General features: G+C 23.5%; 1 protein-coding gene across 4 annotated transcripts in view; it reads left to right on the top strand.

Annotated features, from left to right (window-relative positions):
• Positions 1 to 21,463, top strand: part of LOC117172063 (TATA element modulatory factor) — a 56,980-nt gene that overhangs the window by 25,277 nt on the left and 10,240 nt on the right. For all 4 annotated transcript variants that reach the window (XM_033359810.1, XM_033359808.1, XM_033359809.1 and 1 more), the window contains exons 4-6: positions 4,226 to 4,504; positions 11,803 to 12,138; positions 19,733 to 19,945. In XM_033359810.1, the coding sequence (XP_033215701.1) occupies positions 4,226 to 4,504; positions 11,803 to 12,138; positions 19,733 to 19,945 (828 nt within the window). The remainder of the gene's footprint in view (positions 1 to 4,225; positions 4,505 to 11,802; positions 12,139 to 19,732; positions 19,946 to 21,463) is intronic.

Here is a 21,463-nt window from a genome sequence, read left to right as displayed (position 1 = left end):
TCTAGTCGGGAGTGGTGCTGACTGAAAACAGATGATTTGGAGCGATTCGCGCGCCATCTGTTGGTCATTCTAAGGACTTATTGAACTACCCTCGTAATTACCTGAATGTCCTGAATCGTCAGCATCTGTAGCTTTCTGTTGTTCGCTTTGAATTTTTCTTATCTTTGTGTGTAATATTTCCACTTGTTCTTGAAGCTCTTCATTAGGCTTTATGCGTTTGTGCGAATTTGTTTCACTCATTTTAAACTTTTGAACTTTATTTTCCATTATGAACACTTCGACCCGTTATCACGATGTGCCGTCATCGGCGCCAAAAGGCGTAATGGCTCACCGATGACCGAACCTGCACGACAAGGGATATAGGTTTCATTTTTAGTTGCGAGATACTTTGAAACGTGGCGCCATGTGGTGTGGGAGGACCGTACTACATATAGTTAATCTATGAAGAACAAGGAACGATGGATAATTAAAATGAATAATTACTTTTTAAATATCACCCCCATAAGTCTATTTTTTATGGTCTAAAAAAACCATGAGCGAAAAGTTGGATGTTGCGAATTTTTGTCTCTGATAAAGTTTTTTGCAGCTTTCTAATACAAATTGTTTCTAATACATAAAATATTACTTAAAAATAATAATTAGTTGTTTACAAGAATTTTTTAAGCAATTTAATATTGTTTTGAGGAATTTTATCTTAAAGTAGTTAGAAAGTCGCGGGTTTTACGCAGTTTTCAACTTTTCAGTGCGAACGAGGCAATAATCAATTAAATTTAACAGGAGTAATTGTTTAAACAATTCAATATTATTGATAATAATATTCTCTTAGATTAATGCTAGAAAGTTTTAGTTTTTTCTGATATTTTCCACTTTTTCTCTACTTTTTGATTAGAGCGAGGTAAAAATTAATTAAATTCAACAGAAATATTTTTTTTAACAATTCAATATTATTGATAATAATATTCTCTCAAAATAATCCTAAAAAATTGTAGTTTTTTCTACAATGTTCTTCCACTTTTAGGCCTCTTATAATTATAATAAGGAAATAATTAATTCAACATAACAAATATAATTAAAAAAATAATCATTTGTTTAAAATTATATTATCTTTGAATAATGCTAGTTTGAACCAAACATGGAATAATTAAATTTTCAGATAAATAAAATTTGTTGACAGAAAAAAAATTTCAACAATTTTGTTACATTTTTAACTAAAAACATGAATTTTCAATCAAGGAGAATGATTTTCTACTAAAAAAGACGAATATTGAACAAAATATATGAATTTTCAACAAAATTATTTAATTTTAAAGCCAAAAAGGCGAATTTAAAAAAAAAACTTGAATTTTCAAACTAAAAACATGATTTTTTTCAACCAAAACGTTGAATTTTTAACCAAGAAGATTGATATTCTACCAAAGAAGACAAATTTCGAACATGTCCAATATATTGGATAAAGTTTTAACCAAACATGGAATAGTTATGTTTTCAACCAAAAGAATAAATTTTTATTCAAGTAGATTAATTTTTCAACGAAAAAGTCGAAAATTAAACAAAATGCATGATTTTTTACGAAATTATTTAATTTTAAAGCAAAAAAAAATATTTACAAAAAGATTCAATTTTCATTCCAAAAATATGATTTTTCAACCAAAAAGTTAAATTTTTAACTAAATGGTTTAATTTTTTACGACATTAATGAATTTTAGAACCAAAAAGATGAATTTTCTACACAACAGTAGAATTTTTAACATAAAATGTAATTTAGAAGCAAATAGTTGATATTTCAACCAAACAATTGCATTTTTTACAAAAAAGGATAAATTTTCAACCAAGAAGGTAAAATTTTTACCAAGAAAGACGAATTTTTAATAGAGAACATGAATTTTCAACCAATCAGTTACATTTTTAACTCAAAAAGATAAATTTGTAACTAAAATTGGAATAGTTTAATTGCTAGTTTAAAAAAATTATTATCAACTAAAAATGAACCGAATTTTTATCGAAATAGTTCAATTTTCAACCAAAGAGGTGAACCTACAAGAAAAAAAATTAATTTTTAACAAAGTCGTTGAATTTTCAATAAAAAATATGATTTTTTAATAATATAGTTTCATTTTCGACAAAATGAATACATTTTCAATCAAATAATATAATTTTTAACCAAACGAGGCAAATTCCGAAACAAAAAGATAATAGTAGCCTTTTCAATTTAAAAAATGAAATTTTAAACAAAAATATAGTTGGATTTTTTCATTGGGTTTTGCTTCTAAATGTTGTCTAAATTCTTAACATTATTTCCAGTTATAGCCCTCCCTTCCGGAAAACAGGAAATTTGATAAGGCCGGAAAAAACCGGGAATTTTATAAATTTTTAGAAAAAAAATCTGTCCAACTTTGATTTCATTCTAAAATCTTTCACTTTGCAAATTTTCCATTTTAGATTTTTAATTCTTAGGCGTACATTTTAATTTAAAGAATTTTAGAAAATTCAGTCTTTAAGACTTAACGAGTTAAAAATTAGAAGCGTTTATGATCGAAGATTAATGATTAAAAAAAACATTTTATTTGATCAAATGTGAATGTAAATTAATTCATGATTTTTAAAATTGAATTTTACTTTAAAAATGAAAAAGTGAATAATAATTGATTTTACAAGATGATTCGGAATCAGTTCACCATTTTAGAATTTCCAGATTTTATCGATAAAATTCAGAAACTATTTTTAATTTTAAAATAACTTCAAAATATATTCATGATTGAAGGCTTTTATTAAATTTCATGTACTTCAATCAAAAAATTTAATTTTTAAAATATTTAATTTGAAATTTTTTACTTAAGAAAAAAAAACAATGACTTAATATTTAGAAATATATGACTGTTCAATTAAAATCAGTAATTATAAATTAAATATTCAAAACTAAACTTTGAACGTTACGAATTTAATTGTTCTATTTAAAAAAAAATTAATTTTTAGGTCAAATTGTTGAATTTTCCTAGGAAAATCGAAAGGTATTTTTAATTTTCAAAAATTAATTTTAAGAGAATATTCCAAACGATTTAGAAAGGTTGACTAAATTATCAAAAATGAATCTGGAAGATTTTAAGGAAATTTTTTTTTAATTTGTCAGGATTAAAAAAAATTCAGAAAAATGTTGGGGAAAATCCGAATCATTTTAAAAGATGTTTAGAAGTTCTGAAATTTTTTAAAAATAATTTAAAATTTGAAACAATTTAAAACAAAGCGTAGATGTTTCAATATTTTGAAATAAAATTTAGAAAAATTTTAAGGATTTTTAAACTATTTAAAATACTTTAACTTTCAATTTAAGAAGTGTTGAGTTTATTACGAAAATGTAATCAATCCATTTTTAATGCTTCTAACTTAAAATTGCTAAAAATAATATAATTTTGAAAATTGTTGATTTAATTGATTTATTCTGCAATTTAGAGCATTGGAAATTATAACGTGGATTTATATTTTTTAAACTGGATCTGAATCTTTGAACTCTACAATTTATAAAAGTTTAAAATTTTTTATTTGGCAGTTTTACTACAATTAATTAAAACTTGTTTAGTTTTAAAAGTTTAAAATTCAATTTGAGTGCTTTAATTTGAAGCGCCTTATTTACGCTTTAGAAACGTAATAAATTCAAGAAAATGGAACATGACGCCAGATTAACAAATGACACGAAAACCTATTTTTCTACGTCATTTTCGCATAATTTTGAATTGAATTGAAGCTTTTATTTTTTAGAATAAATACCTTCTTTGGAACGAACACTATAAGACTAATTTTGTTTTTGAAGCGCCGTATCTCGGAAGTATTCAAGTAAAATTTTAAATAAAAATATCAAAAGCCTAAAAAGTTATGAATTTTAGAGTGAACGAAGTCATTTTGTAATTTTTTTTCCAAAAAGGATTTTTCTAACTACTTTAAATTTCAAAAACTGTTATGAAACCTTTTTTTCCCTAAACTAGATAGATTAAACATCATTAATTGATTTTCTTGTAAAAATCTATCCAATACCGTCGGCACAGCACACGTTTGAATACCCTTGGGTATATTACACCCAGTATGCTCTTTATGTAATTTTACGGAAGTGTGTCCTTTAAGGGTTAAAGTGGCCACCCTAACTGCCTGTTAATGCTTATTTATAAAGATATATGCTTAATTTTTGAAGATATTAATTGGTGAATTTAGTCTTGCAATATCTAAATTTTTGCAGTCCAAATGGTGATTCGAGTTCCACTCAATCCAGAGCGAGTCCAGCGAAATTGTTTTTAAACAAGAGTAGTGACCTTCTCACCAAGACTCTAAAAACCAGAGGCCATTCTCGAGAGCTGAGCGAAATTAGTGTCGGATCGGACGATGCAAGTTTAGAAATCGAAAAATTGTTGAAGCGCATTCAGGAAATGACGGAAATATTGGAAGCACGTGAATCGAAACTGATTGATGTCAGCAGAATGAACATGGAATTACACGAGCAGAATAACACTCTCAAAAAGTAAGTTCGTCTCAGTAAAACGTTTAAAGACTGTTGAAATTTCAAATCCAAATAACGAATTTTGTATAAAAAAAAGATTTTTTTCACAAAACACTTAAATTTTCGACAAAACAATATATTTTTCAATAAAATGGACAAATTTGGTATAAAAATAGTTCAATTGTTCACTAAAATCTAGAGAAAAACCATTTTGACTAAGTTCTTCAGTTTATAATCCAAAATGACGAATTTTTAAAAAGTTTAATTTTTAAACCAAAAATATTAATTTTTTATAAAAAAAAATTAGTTTTCAAGCCAAAGAGAGGAATTTTTTTGAAGACAGTTTAATTTTCAGTTCCAAAAAAAATAAGTTTTCACAATATACTTAAATATTCAACAAAATAGTTAAATTTTTAATAAAATAGTTGAATTGTCCACTAAAATCAAGAGAGAAAAAAATGTCAAAAAATGTGTGGAAATTTATTATTAAAAATGTGAATTAAAAAAAAAACGTTTAATTTTTATTTAAGCAGACAAACTTTCTACAAAACAGTTTAGTTTCACGAAACACTTGAATTTTCAATAAAAAGATTTGATTTTCAACTAGAATCAAGAAAAATTTCAACAAAATTGAGGAATTTTTGACCCAAAAAACGAATTTGATACAAAACAGTTAAATTTTCAATAAGAAAATTGGATTTTCAACGAAGTAGTTGAATTTTTATCTAAAATCAGGAGAGAGAAAATTTCAACCAAATTGTTGAATGTTTAATCCGAAAAGACGAATTTTAAATAAAAAAGGTGATTTGGAAATAAATTGTTGAATTTCCAAGCCCAAAAGACGAATGTTCAACAAAATATTTAAAATAGTTGAATTTTTAACTGAAACCAAGAGAGAAAAACTTTCAATTAAATTATTCAATATTTAAATTTTCAAAGAAGAAAGGCCAAGTCTCTAGAAGATAATTAAATTTTTAACTATAAAATATGAATTTTCAATCAAGAAGAGTTCAAACCAAAAAGACGAATTTTTCATAAAACTGTTTAATTTTAAAGCCAAGAAAATTAATTTTCTGCCAAGCACTTGATTTTTGAACCCGTAAATAAGAATTAAAAACAAAAAAGTAAACTTTCAGAAAAGTAGTTTAATAATCAACTAAAAACAATAAATTTTAAATCTGGTTAAATGTGCAGTTGGAAAAATTGATTTTTAACCAGAATAAAACACATTTTCAACAAAATAGTTAAATTTTTCACAAAAAAAAAATTATTTTTCAACTAAAAAGACAAAGTTTATACAAAACCGTTCAATTTTCAATCCCAAATAACGAATTTTGTATCTAAAAATAAAATTTTTTCACAAAACTGTTAGATTTTCAAAAATACACTTTAATTTTCAATAAATAGGCCATTTTTCAACAAAACAGTTGAATTTTCGTCTGATATCAAGAGAGAAAAAAATGTCAACTAAATTGTTGAATTTTTAATCCAAAAAGGCGAATTTTTAAAAAACAATTTAATCTTTGACCAAAAATATAAACTTTCTACAAAACAGTTTAATTTTTAACCCAAAAATATTAATTTTTAACGTAAAACTTCAATGTTAAGCCAAAGAGACGAAATTTTTTGGAAGACTGATGAATTTTCAATCCCAAAGAACAAATTTTGTATCCAAAACGAAGATTTTTTCACAAAACAGTTAAATTTTCAAGAAACCAATTTAATTATGAATAAAATAGTTACATTTTCAACAAAATTGTTAAGTTTTCGATACAAAAAGACGAATGTTCACAAAAACGTTTAATTTTAAACCAAAAAGACCAAATTTATATAAAACAGTTTAATTTTCAAACCAAAGAGACGAATTTTTTGGAAGACATTTGAATTTTTAATCCAAAAGAGCGAACTTTTATCCAAAAAAACGATTTTTTCACAAAACACTTAAATTTTTAACAAAATAGGTAACTTTTCAACAAAATATTTGAGTTTCAACTAATATCACGAAAGAAAAAAATGTCAACAAACTTGTGGAATATTCAAACTAAAAAACAAATTCGCAACAAAAAAAAACAGTTAAATTTTTAATCCAAAAAGGCAAATTTTCAAGAAAACAGTTGAATTTTTTACCCAAAAGACGAATTTTTTACTAAAAAGGTCATTTTTAAATAAATTGTTAAATTTTCATACCTTAAAGACAATTGTTAAAAAAAAAAACAGTTAAATTTGTAACAGAATAATTAAGCTAGTTGAATTTTTAACTAAAATCAAGAGAGAGCAAAATTTTAATTGAATTATTGAATTTTCAACGAGAAAATATATATTTTCAACCAAGTAGTTAATGTTTCTACGAAAAGAATAAAATTTTTAATCCAAAAAGACGAATTTTATACAAAACAGTTGAATTTTCAATTAAAAAAGTCATTTAGAAATAATTTGTTGAATTTACAAGCCCAAAAGACTAATGTTTAACAAAACAGTTAAATGCTCAACAAAATATTTAAACTAGTTGAATTTTTAAAATAAATCAAGAGAAAAAATATTTGAATTAAATTATAAAATTTTCCAATATTCAAAGCAGAAAGGCAATCGAATTTTTAACCCGAAAATATAAATTTTCAATCAAAAATTGTTCAGCCGTAAATAAGAATTTAAAACAAAAAATTAAATTTTCAGCCAAATAGTTTAATTGTCAACCCAAAAATGTGAATTTCCATCTAAAAACTTAATTTTAAAGCAAAAGAGACGAATTTTTTCGGAAGACAGTTGAATTTTCAATCCTAAAGAACGAATTTTGTATCCAAGAAGAAGAATTTTTCGCAAAATAGATAAATTTTCAAGAAAGCAATTTAATTATTAACATAATAGTTAAATTTTCAACAAAATAGTTGAATTGTCCACTAAAATCAAGAGACAAACCGATTTTTAAACTAAATTGTTGAATTTTCAATCCAAAAAGACAAGTTTTCAAAAAATCGTTTAATTTCGAACCAAAAAGACCAAATTTATACAAAACCGTTCAATTATCAACCCAAAAATATTAATTTTCAAAAAAAGGTAATTTTAAAGCCAAACAGACGATTTTTTTTGGAAGGCAGTAGAATTTTCAATCCCAAAGAACGAATTTTATATCCAAAAAGACGAATTTGTCACAAAAAAATAAAATTCTGAACAAGACAATTTATATTTCTAGATAATGGGTTAATTTTCCATAAAATATTTGAATTTCCTACTAAAATCAAGAGAAAAAAAATTTCAACAAACTTGTGAAATTTTCGTACTAATAAGGCGAGTTTTTTTAAATAGTTCAATTTTTAACAACAACAAAAAACAAAGTTCTTATTAAAAAAATTTAATTTTAAACCCAGAAACGTGAATTTTTAACGAAAAAGATAATTTCCAAACCAAAGAGATGAATTTTTTGGAAGACAGTTCAATTTTCAATCTAAAAGAACGAATTTTGTATCAAAATTCTTCTAAACATTGAAATTTTCAACAAAACAATTTAATTTTTAACGGAAATTATAAAATTTTCTAAAAATAATAGTTAAATTTTCAAAGCATAACGGCCAAGTCTCTAGAAAACATTTGAATTTTTAACTAAAAAATATGAATTTTCAACCGAAAAACGTTCAAGCCAAAAAGACGAATTTTTAATAAAACAATTTAATTTGTCAGCTAAAAACAATAATTTTTAAATCTGGTCAAATGTGTGGTTGAAAAAATTGATTTTTAACCAAAATAAAATAAATTTCCAAGAAAATAGTAGAATTTTTCACCAAAATGTTGTGAGAAAAAAATGTCAACAAACTTGTGGAATTTTCGTACTAAAAAGCGGAATTGTTTAAATACAGTTTAATTTTTAACCAAAAATAGCAAAGTTTCTAAAAAAAAGTTTTACTTTCAACCCAAAATATGAATTTTTATCAGAAAAGTTAATTTTCAATTCAAGGAGGTGAATTTTTTTGGAAGATAGTCGAATCTTTAATCTGAAACAACGAATTTTATATACAAAAAGACGAATTTTTCACAAAACACTTAAATTTTCAACAAAATGGGTCAATTTTCAACAAAATAGTTCAGTTGTTCACTCAAATCAAAAGCGACACAAATTTTCAACCAAATTGTTGAATTTTCAATGCAAAAAGGCGAATTTTTAAAAAACAATTCAATTTCTAACCGTGAATACACATTTTCTACAAAAAAGTTTTATTTTAAACTTAAAAACATGAATTTTGTAACAAAAAAGTTCATTTTCAAGCCAAAGAGACGAATTTTTTTAGAAAATAATTGAACTTTCTACGAAAAGAATAGAATTTTAAACCCAAAAGGACGAATTTTGAATAAAAAAGTTCAATGCATTTTCAACCGAAAAACGTTCAAACCAGAAAGACGAATTTTTAATCAAACGGTTTAATTTTAAAGCCATGAGGCCGATTTTTCAGCAAAACAGTTAAATTTTTAACCCAAAAATATGAATTTTTAACAAAAAAGTTAATTTTCAAGCCAAGAAGGCGAATTTTTGTTGGAAAACAGTCGAATTTTTAATCCCAAAGAACCAAAAAGACGAATTTTTAATAAAACAGTTTAAATTTAAAGCCAAGAAGATTAATTTTCTGCCAAGCACTTGTATTTTGAACCCGCAAATAAGAATTTAAAACAAAAAATACATTTTTAGCAAAGTAGTTTAGTTGTCAACTAAAAACAATCAATTTTAAATCTGGTTAAATGTGTAGCTGGAAAAACTGATTTTTTATCAGAATAAAATAAATTTTTAATAAAATAATTAAATTTTTCATACAAAAAAAAAACAATTGATTTTTTAACCAAAAAGACAAAGTTTCTAAAAAACAGTTTAATTTTTACTCCCAAAGAACGAATTTTATATTCAAAAGGACGAATTTTTCACAAAACACTTAAATTTTCAACAAAATAGTTCAGTTGTTCACTTAAATCAAGAGAGAAACAAATTTTGATCAAATTGTTTAATTTTCAATAAAAATGGCGAATTATTAAAATAATAATTCAATTTCTGACCATAAATACAAAGTTTTTACAAAGAAGTTTAATTTTAAACCAAAAAACATGAATTATAACAAAAAAGTTCATTTTCAAGCCAAAGAGACGAATTTTTTTAAAAAACAGTTGAATTTTGAATCGAAAAGAGCGAATTTTGCATCCATACACTAATAAACACTTAAATTTTTAACTACAAAATTTAATTTTCTACCAAATAGGTAAATTTTTAACAAAGTAGTTGCGTTGTCCAATAAAATCAAGAGAAAAAGATGAAAGACGAATTTTATAAAAAGCAGTTAAATTTTGAATAAAAAAGGTAATTTGGAACTAAATTTTTGAATTTTAAGCCCCAAAGACGAATATTTGAAAAAAAAAAACAGATAAGTTTTTAAAAAACTAATTAAACTAGTTGAATTTTTAAGGAAAATTTCGAAAAATCAGTTGCATTTTTTATTAAAATCGAGAGAGACAAAATTTCAATTAAATTATTGAATTTTCAAAGCAGAAAAGCCAAACAATTGAATTTTTAACCGAAAAGTTAATTTTCAACCAAATGGTTGAACTTTCTACTAAAAGAATAGAATTTTAAACCCAAAAAGACGAATTTTATACAATGCAGTTGCATTTTTAATTTTTAAAAACGTCATTTGCAAACACATTGTTTAATTTTCAAGCTGAGTTAAATTTTTAACGGAAATTATTTAATTTTCCAAAAATAATAGTTGATTTTTTAACTAAAATCGAGAGAGAAAAAAATTTCAATTAGATTATTGAATTTTCAAACCAAGAAGGTAAAGTCTCTAGAAAATAATTGAATTTTTAACTCAAAAATATCCCTTTTTAACCGAAAAACGTTCATGCCAAAAAAGACGATTTTTTAATCAAATGGTTTAATTTTAAAGCCAAGAAGGCGATTTTTCTGCAAAACAATTGAATTTTGAACCCGTAAATATGAATTTATAACAAAAAAGTAGAATTTTCTTACTAAAAGCGGAATTGTTTAAATGCAGTTTAATTTTTAACCAAAAATAACAACATCTATACAAACAAGTTTAATTTTCAACCCAAAATATGAATTTTTAACAAAAAAGTTAATTTTAAAGCCAAGGAGGCGAATTTTTTTGGAAGACAGTCGAATTTTCAGTCTCAAAGAACCAATTTTGTATAAAAAAAACGAATTTTTCACAGAAAAACTTTTAAATTTTCAACAAAACAAGTTAATTTTCAACAAAATAATTAAGTTGTTCACTCAAATGAAGAGAAACAAATGTTCAACTAAATTGTTGAATTTTCAACCCAAAAAGGCGAATTTAAAAAAAAAATTCAATTTCTAACCATAAATACAAATTTTCTACAAAAAAGTTTAATTTTCAACCCAAAAACATGAATTTTTAAGAAAAAAGTTTATTTTCAAGCCACGGAGACGAATTTTTTTGGAAGACAGTGAAATTTTTAATTCCAAACAACGAATTTTATATCCAAAAAGACGAATTTTTCACAAAACACTTAAATTTTCAATAAAAAAATTTAATTTTTAACAAAATGGGTAAATTTTAAACAAAATAGTTAAGTTGTTCACTCAAATCAAGAGAGAAACAAATTTTCAAGTAAATTGTTGAATTTTCAATCCAAAAAGGCGAATTAAAAAAAAAATTCAATTTCTAACCATAAATACAATTTTTTTACAAAAAAAGTTTAATTTTAAACTCAAAAACATGAATTTGTAACAAAAAAGTTCATTTTGAAGCCAAAGAGACGAATTGTTTTTAGAAAATAGTTGAACTTTCTACGAAAAGAATAGAATTTTAAACCCAAATAGATGAATTTTATACAAAGCAGTTTCATTTTTAATTTTAAAAAGTGATTTGGAAATACATTGTTTAATTTGCAAGCCGAGTTAAATTTTCAACGGAAATTATTAAATTTTGCAAAAATAATAGTTGAATTTGTAACTAAAAACAATACAGAAAAAGAGTCAATTAGATTGTTGAATTTAAACTCTCTCGTAATTTAACTCTCTAGAAACCAATTGAATTTTTAACTCAAAAATATCCTTTTTCAACCGAAAAACTTTCAACCCAAAACAGACGAATTTTTAATAAAACGGTTTAATTTTAAAGCCAAGAGTGCAATTTTTCTGCAAAACAGTTGCATTTTGAACCCGTAAATATGAATCTAAAACAAAAAAGTATATTTTTAGCAAAATAGTTTAAATTTTTTAATTAATAATGATTTTTCAAGAAAATAGTCAAACTTTTAATCGAATAAATAATTTTTTTTTTTGAATTTTGAACTCTTTCTAGGCAACTAGACAATGTCGAGAAGCACGTGGAACAAAATGACTTGACACAAATCACTGACGAATATACACAACGTCTTTCTGCATTGGAAAGGAAGTTTCAGCAAGCCATCAGAGATCGTGATTTGCTCAGAAAAAACTTGGAGCAGTTGAAACACGAAACAGCTTCTCGATTGTCGTCCATGGAAATTTCAACGATTAATGCTGAGAAGGATGAAATTATTAAAGAATTGCGTGAAGAGGGAGAGAAACTGAGCAAGCAACAATTGCAGCACAGTAACATTATCAAAAAATTACGAGTTAAAGAGAAAGAAAATGAGTCCACTATGAAAAGCCAAAAGTATGTATTTTATTACTATTTGAATTCTTTTGAAATATTTCAGGGTATTTTTTTTAAATTCCCAGGAAATTTTAGTGGATTTCAATCATTTGAAAGAATTTTTTTTTAAATTTTAGGGTATTTTAGAAACTTTTAAGGCATTTTAAAGAGGTTTCAACTTGAAATATTTTAAAGAAATTTTCAAAAGATTTCCGAGGATTTCAGGAATTATCATCATAGGATTTAACGGGATTTCATAATATTTTAGTGGATTTCAAAGAATTTATTTCAAAAATTTAGAGTTTTAAATATTTGAAATTATGTTTTTGGAATTCACGCTTAATTCTTTTGAAGTTTATCAAGTTTTTATTTTTCAAGTTTCCCACGTATTATCAAGATCTTCAAAAAATTTCAAGGGATTTGATATATTTGAGGAAATTTTAAAAGATTCCCAGGAATTTTTAATAGACCCTAATACTTTGAAGGAAATTTTTTTATTTTATTTTAGGGTATTTTTAAAAGTTTTAAGTCATCTTGAAGAGCTTTTAATTTGAAATATTTTAAGGAATTTCGTATTAATTTAATTCGTTTGAAGAGATTTCAAAGAATTTGAAATATTTTAGGATAAATAATTTTCTAGAATTTCGGACGATATGGAGGATATTTTTTTTAAATTTTAGGGTATTTATTTTAATAAATTTTCCAGAATTTTAGGAAATATTACCTGATTTCATAGAATCTCACGAAATTTTATAATATTTTAGTGGATTTTAAATAATTTATTCAAAAAATTAAGATATTTCGTAGAATTTCAAATATTTGAAGAGATTTGAAATTATTTTTTGGATTTCACACTAAATTCTTATAAAATTATCATGAAATCTTTTAATTCTTTTTAAATTCTTTTAAATTTTTTTTAATTCACATGATTCCTTCCAAATTTACTCAATTCCACTTAATTTAGTGGATTTTTTTGAATTTTTAACAGTTTTTATTCTAAAAACGATTTTCAAACATTTTAAATATTTCAGGGGATTAAAAAAATTCCTGGAATATTTTAATAGACTTTAATCATTTTAAGGATTTTTTTTTTAATTTTAGGGTATTTACAAAAATTTTAAGGCATTTTAAAGAGCTTTTCATTAAAAATATTTTAAGTAATTTTGTATTCCCAGGATTTCGAAAAATATAATCATAGAATTTAACGGAATTTTATAATATTTTAGTGGATTTTAAATAATTTATTCAAAAAGGCAAGATATTTCGTAGAGTTCTAAATATTTGAAGAGATTTTAAATTATTGTTTGGAATTCACGCTGAATTCTTTATAATTTATCCTGAATTCCTTTGAAATAATTTTCAATTTTTAAAAATTTGTCAATTCACTTGAACCCTTCTAAATTTACTCAATTCTACTTAATTCAGTGCATTTATAAAAGTTTTTATTGTAAAAGTTTCCCAGGTATTGACAAGATCTTCAAAAATTTTCAAAGGAATTTAAAAGATCAAAAGGATTTTAAATATTTGAGGAAATTTTAAAAGATTTCTAAAATTTTTTTTTAATTTTTGGGGTTTTACAAAAATTTTAAGCATTTTTTATAAAATTTTGGAGGATTTCAATGATTTTCGAAGATTTTAAAGCCCTCAATGTATTTTAATAAATTTCCCAGGATATCGGGAAATATTACTTGATTTCATACAATTTCACTGGATTTATTAATATTTTAGTAGATTTTGAAGACTTTATTCAAAAAAGTAACACATTTCGTAGAGTTTCAAATATTTGAAGAGATTTGAAATTATTTGTTTGAAATCACGCTGAATTCTTATTAATTTATCCTGAATTCTTTTCAATTTGTTTAGTTTAAGTGAATCCTTATAAACTTACCTAATTCTATTTAATTCAGCGGATTTTTTTTTTAATTTTTTAAAGTTTTTATTGTGAAAGTTTCCCAGGTATTGTCAATATCTTCAAAAATTTTCAAAAAAATTTAAAACATCAAAGGATTTGAAATATTTGAGGAAATTTTAAAAGATTCCCAGAAATTTTTAATAGATTTCAATAATTTGAAAGTTTTTTTTTTAATTTTTGGGTATTTAAAAAATTTTAAGGCATTTTAAAGATCTTTTTATATAAAATATTTTGAGGAATTTTTTATTAATTTAATTCGTCTGAAAAGATTACAAAGCGTTTGAAATATTTTAGGATAAATAATTTTCTAGAATTAAAAAAGGTATGATCGATTTTACAGGACTATTAAGATTCTATAATATTCTAAAAGATTTCACAGGATTTTATAAGATTTCGGAGGATTTCAATAATTTTAGAAGATTTTAAAGCTCATAATATATTTTAATACCATTTTCCAGAGTTTCGGAAAATATCATCATAGAATTTAACAGGATTTTATAATATTTTAGTGGATTTTAATGAATTTATTCACGAGAAGCGAGATATCTTGCAAGATTTCAAAATATTTGAAATATTTTAGGAAATTTAAAAAGATTCCAAACAATTCTTAAATTAGTTTTATTAATTTGAAGCGATTTCAAAGTATTTGAAGTATCTTAGGGTAAAAAATTTTCTAGAATTTTGGCCGATATGGACGATATTATTTTAAATTTGAGGGTATTTTTAAAACTTTAAAGGCATTTTGTTGAAATATTTGTTTAAATATTTAAATATTATTTTTATTTATTCTATTTTTTTCGTTTTGAAATATTTTAAGGAATTTTTTATAAGATTTCCGAGGATTTCAATGATTTTCGTGGATTTTAAAGCTTTTAATCTATTTTAATACATTTCCCAGGATTTCGGAAAAAATTCCAGAATATAAAAAAATATTACCTGATTTCATAGAATTTCACTAAATTTAATAATATTTTAGTGGATTTTAAATAATTTATTCAAAAAACTAAGATATTTCGTGGAATTTCAAATATTTAAAGAGATTTAAAATTATTTTTTGGAATTCACTTTATCTACTTAATTCAGTAGATTTTTTTCAGTTTTTAAAAGTTTTTATTGTAAATGATTCTCAGATATTTTAAATATTTCAGGAAATTTAAAAAAATTAACAGAATCTTTTGATAGACTTTAATCATTTTAATAGATTTTTTTAAATTTTAGGGCATTTTAAAAACTTTCAAGGCATTTCAAAGAGTTTTTGATTTGAAATATTTGAAGAAATTTGATAATAATTCAAGTTGAAGAGATTTCAAAGCGTTTGAAGTATTTGAGCATTTTAGGGTAAATAATTTTCTAGAATTTCGGAAGATATAGAACGATTTCACAGGACCTATACTTTATACAGTTTTTGAGGATTTCAATGATTATAAGTGTTTTTCAAAGCTCTAAAGCTATTTTAATACATTTTCCAGAATTTTAGAAAATATTTCTGGATTTCAAAGAATTTCAAGGGGTTTATTAATATTTTAGTGGATTTTAAATAATTTATTCAAAAAAAAAAGATATTTTGTAGAGTTTCAAATATTTGAAGAGATTTGAAATTATTTTTTGATATTTATCCCGAATTCTTTTAATTCTTTTGAAATTCTTTTTAATTTTTTTTATTTACTTGAATCCTTTTAAATTCACCCAATTCTACTTAATTGAGTGGATTTTTTTGATTTTTCAAAAGTTTTTATTTTAAAAGTTTCCAAGGTATTTTTAAGAGCTCCGAAAATTTGCAAGGAATTTCAAAAGATATCAAAGGATTTGAAATATTTCAGGAAATTTGAAAAGATTCCCAGAAATTTTTAATAGACTTCAATAAGTTAAAGGGATTTTTTTTTAATTTTAGGGTAATTTTAAAAAGTTAGGATTTCAAAGCGTTTGAAGTATTTTAGGGTACATAATTTTCTAGAATTTCGGACGATATGGAGGATATTGTTTTAAATTTTAGAGTATTTTCATAACTTTTAAGGCATATTAAAGAGATTTTAATTTGAAATATTTTAAGGATTTTTTTTACAAGATTTCCGAGGATTTAGAAGCTCTCAATGTGATTTAATAAATTTTTCAGGATTTTAGAAAATATCATCATAGAATTTAACGGGATTTTATAATATTTTCGTAGATTTTAAAGAATTTATTCACCAGAAGTAGGTATCTTGTAAGATTTCAAAAGATTTGAAAAGAAAAGATTTCACGGGATTTTTAAGGTTTTTGAGGACTTCAATAATTTTAAGGATTTTTCAACGCTTTCAAGGTCTTTTAATAAATTTTCCAGAATTTTAGAAAATATTACCTGATTTCATAGAATTTTATGAAATTTAATAATATTTTAGTGGATTTTCGATAATTTATTCAAAAAATTAAGGTATTTCGTAGAATTTCAAATATTTGAAGAGATTTAAAATTCTTTTTTGAAACTCAAGCTCAATTCTTATAAATTTATCATGAAATCTTTTAGTTATTTTGAAATTCTTTTCAATTTTTTTTAATTTACTTGATTCCTTCTAAATTTACTCAATTCTACTTAATTCAGTGGATTTTTTTTTAATTTTTGAAAGTTTTTATTGTTAAAAATTCTCAGACATTTTAAATATTTTAGAAAATTTTTAAAGGTTCCTAGAAATTTGTAATAGGTTTCAATAATTTGAAGAGATTTTTTTTTAAATCAGGGTTTTTTTAATTCAAAGGATTTTAGGAAATTTTAAAGAATTTCTAGAGAACTTTTGGGAATGAAAAAATATAATTAAATTTTAAGGTTTTTTAAGGCACTTTTTACTCCTTTTTTTTAATTTTTAGGGAATTTAAAAAGAATTCAAGTTTTCAAGATGTTCTGGTAAATTGCATAAGATTTAGTGGATTTTAAAATACTCAAATCCCAAATTCTACTTGCTAAAATCATTTTTAATTCATAATGAATTTTTATAAATTTTATCAGATTTGTATTTATTGCGATTTATCTGAATTCAGTGGAATTTTATTTTATTTTAATTTTAAATATTTTGTTCTTGTTACTTGAATTATTTTCTGTTCGTCCTGAATTTATTTTATTCGTTCTGAATTCTTTTTAATTAATTTTCAATTCGTACGAGTTTCATCGAATTCTTCTGAATTCCCGTGAATTCTTATAAATTCTTTCAAGTTTTACTAAAATCAATGCAGCATTTTGGATTTTTTTACAATTAATTTGAAATTCAGCTTGAATTGTTTTCAATTCACTTGTTATTTGTTTAAATTAATTTGATAGAATTCTTCATGTTTTCCTTTTTTATTTTAATGTGTTTTCTAACATTCTTTTTTTAAATTCACTAAAATTCAGTTGAATACGCCCTGTTTTTCTTCTTCAATTTGCTTAAATTATTACGAATTCGTAAAAGTCTCTTGAATTCCCTTGAATTATTTGCAATTTCTTCTAATTTTAGTGAAATTAATGGAATATTTTCATTTTGTTGCAATTCATGTAAAATTCACCCTGATTTTCTTATTAATTTATCATTCTGAATATTGATTTTTAATTTGATTTTTTTGATTTTACAATTTATTAGAAATTCACCTTGAATAGTTTTCAATTCACTTATTTTTTTTTTAATTTCATTGAATTCTTCATATTTTTTATTTTAATGTGCTTTTTTCATTATTTGTTTAATTACATAAAATTCTGTTGAATTCGTCCTGTATTTACTCTTCAATTCATTCCAATTATTAGAATATAAATAAATCAAATACAAATAAATTTAATTATTATTATCGTAAAAATCTCTGGAATTCCCTAGAATTTTTAGCAATTTACTCTAAATTCACTGAAATCAATGAAATATTTTGAATTTATTTACAATCCATGTGAAATTCACTTCGAATTCTTATTAATTTATGCTGAATTCTTTCAAATTCTTTGTAATTCTTTGAGCATTTCTGGATTTTTTTAATGTAACGTGAAAACTTTTGAATTCTGAATTTCGAATTGTTTTCAATTAACCTAAATTTCGATGGATTTCATCGAATTCTTCACATTTTTCATTTTTATAACTCATTGTGTTTTAATTTTTTTTCTTAGATTCACTTCAATTCGGTTGAATTCTCCCTAAATCCTGTTATTTCTTCATTTCATTCAATTCAATGGAAAGTTTTCGATTTTTAAAATTGTTTAAATTCGCTCAAATCCTTACGAATTTGATAAAAGTCTCTTGAATTATCTTGAATTCTTATCAATTCACTCAAAATTAACTGAAATCAATAGAATATTTTGGATTGTTTTGCAATTTATTTGAAATTCACCTTGAATTTTTTTCAATTCGCTTGATTTTTTTATGAATTTCATCGAATTCGTCGGATATTTCCTTTATTTTATTTCAATTTTTTTTTAATTCACTAAAATTCAGTTGAATTTGCTCCATATTGTTTCTTCAATTCACTAAAATTATTATGAATTTAGTAAAAGTCTTTGGAATTCCTTTGACATTTTAGCAAATCACTCTAATTTTACTAAAAATAAATGGAATTTTTTGTATTTCACGTGAAAGTCACCCCTAATTCTTATTCATTTATCCTGAATTCTTTTAAATTATTTTAAATTTTTTGGACACGTATAGAACTTTTTTGCTTTACTCTGAAGTCTTTTGAATTCTGAATTGTTTTTAAATTTACTTAAATTTTGATGTATGAATTTCATCGAATTCTTCACATTTTTAATTTTTCTAATTCATTGTATTTAAAAAAATTCTTTTTTCAATTCCTTTAAATTCTGTTGAATTCGCCCCTAATTTCTGTTTCTTTCAGTTTATTCAATTCAATGGAATTTTTTGACTTAAAAAATTTCTTAAATTCCCTCAGATTCTCATCAATTTCATCAAAGTCTCTTGAATTCTTATAAATTCACTCCAAATTTACTGAAATAAATGGGATTTTTTTCTATTTATTTGAATTCTTTTGAATTCAAATTCGATTGTTTTAAGTTAATTCAGAATTCTCATGAATTTATCCTGAAAAAAATTGACATTAGTTACTTTTAGTCAGTTTTAGCCAATTTTCAATGGAAATTAGTATTTTTTGGTTTATATAGGTCACTTATTTACCTTTTTTTATAGAAAAAGGGTCTTCACTGACCTAAAAAATGTCGAAAGATAAAAAAATTTTCATAGGATTTTAAAAGAAATTAAAAGATTCTGCAAGATTATAAGAAGTTCCTATAAATTTCTAGAGGTTACAAAATTTGAGAATTTTATAGAGGTTTCAGAAGATTTGAATATAATTCAAGAGTTTTTATTAAATTTCAATGGATTTCAAGCGATTTTAATGGGTTTCGAGCGCAAATTAAGTAATAAATAAAATATAATGAAATTTCAAGATATTTAAAATCGGGATTTCAATTTTAAAATAGTTTAATTTTTTTGAAATGTACTTCGACAGAATTGAAAGCTTTGAGGATATTTTAGAACATTTGAAAAGAATTTACACGTTTTAATGGGAAACGTACCATATTTAAAAAATAGTTAACCCCTCGATTTAATATTGAAAAAAATTTCGAGACACTAGTTTTCAAAATTCATGATACTATTTACACTTTTTTGGATTTTTCAAATGCTTCCGAGGGCTGAACTTCATTTTGACTAGTATTTTTTTAAATATTAGTTTAAAAAAATAAACGATTTAAAATTATTTCAGGGAGCAACTTGAAGAACAAGGTTTGGAACTAGATAGGCTGAAGCGATCACTTTACGCAAAAGAGGAAGTTGAAAGAAGTCAAATTGAAGCAGTGCATTCATTGACAGCAAAGACTAAGAAACAGGAGAAAGAAATTTTGAGTTTGCAGGAGAAATTAGATCATGCGTTAAATAAAATGGACGTTTACAAAAAGAGTCTGGATGCAGCTAAAGTGTTGGTATTCGTTTTTCTCAAGCTATCGTCCACAGATTTTTTCTTATTTTAATTTATACAAATAAAATAAATTGTAAACCAAAAATGGAATAATTAGATTTTCATTTAAAATGTCAATCTTGAACTAAAAAAAGGGAATTTTCAATTTAAAAAGTTAATTTTCAAAAAAAAAATGTTTAACAAAATCGATTCATTTTCAGGCCAAAAAGATTATTTCTCCACAAAAGTGTTAATTTTAAACCTGAAAATATGAATTTTTAAAACTAAAAGGTGTGAATTTCCAAGAAAAAATAAAAAAAAATATTTAAACAAAATCATTTTCAGCTAAAGAAAAAGAAATTACAAAAAAAAAATATTTTTAATAAAAAAAACAACTAATTTTTAACAAACTAGTTAAATTTTCAACCAAAGAGATGAATCTTCAATGCAAAAAAATTATTTCTCGATGAAGAATGTAATAATTGATATTTTTAGCAAACTACTTGATATTCAATGAAAATAGATTCGTTTCCAAACCAAAAAGAGGAATTTACATCAACAGATTTTGGATTTTTATCCAAGAAAGATTTTTCACTTAACATGGAAAATTTTCTTCAAAAATGTTGAATATTCAAGCCAAAAAGACGAATTTTCGACAAAACTGTTAAAGTTTCAACACAAAAATAGGAATTTTTACCAAAAAACAAAGTTAATTTCCATCACGATTGCTTATTTATAAATTCCAAAATAAGAATTTTCTACCAAAAGAATTAAATTTTAAACCCAAATAAGACAAGTTTAAAAAAAAATGAATTTTCAACTAAAAAGGATTATTTTCAAAGTGAAAATGGATAATTACATTTTTAGTTTGAAAAGTAAATTTACAACAAAATACATGAGTTTTTAAGTACAAAAGATAATTTTCCAAAAAATGGAATATTTACATTTTCAGCAACAAAAATTAATTTTAAATAAACAAAAAACGAATTTTTAACCAAATATATAATTTTTATATAACAAAAAATTAATTTTCGACCATTAAATAAATTGTGAACCACAATAAAGATGGAGTTTTAACTCAAAATGGAATATAGCAGATAAAAATTAAATTTTTAACCCAAGAAAAAATTTATTTTCACAAAATTACTTAAATTTTTTATTTAAAAAATGAATTTTGACCAAATAGTTTAATTTTGAATCAAGAAGATTACTTTTATGACATAAAATGTGCATTTTTGAGGAAATACATGAATTTTCAACAAAGAACATTACTTTTCTACCCAAAAATATGAATTTTTGAGAAAATAGATGAATTTATGACAAAATGAATGAATTTTTTATATAAAAATATAAATTTTCAAAGAAAAAAATAGAGCAGTTACATTTTTAAGTTAAAAAAATAAATTTTCAACTGTAGAAATATAAAAAAATAGTTAAATTTTTAATTAATGAAATGAATTTTCAACCAAAAAGATGAATAAATAACTGAGAAGATTACTTTTCTACCCAAAAATATGAATTTTTAATCCATAATGATCA

This window comes from Belonocnema kinseyi, chromosome 4 (assembly GCF_010883055.1).
Source record: "Belonocnema kinseyi isolate 2016_QV_RU_SX_M_011 chromosome 4, B_treatae_v1, whole genome shotgun sequence".
Taxonomy (NCBI): Eukaryota; Metazoa; Arthropoda; class Insecta; order Hymenoptera; family Cynipidae; genus Belonocnema; species Belonocnema kinseyi.
The sequence above is the reverse complement of the archived record's forward strand: the minus strand, read 5'-3'. Positions and strand labels throughout refer to the sequence as shown.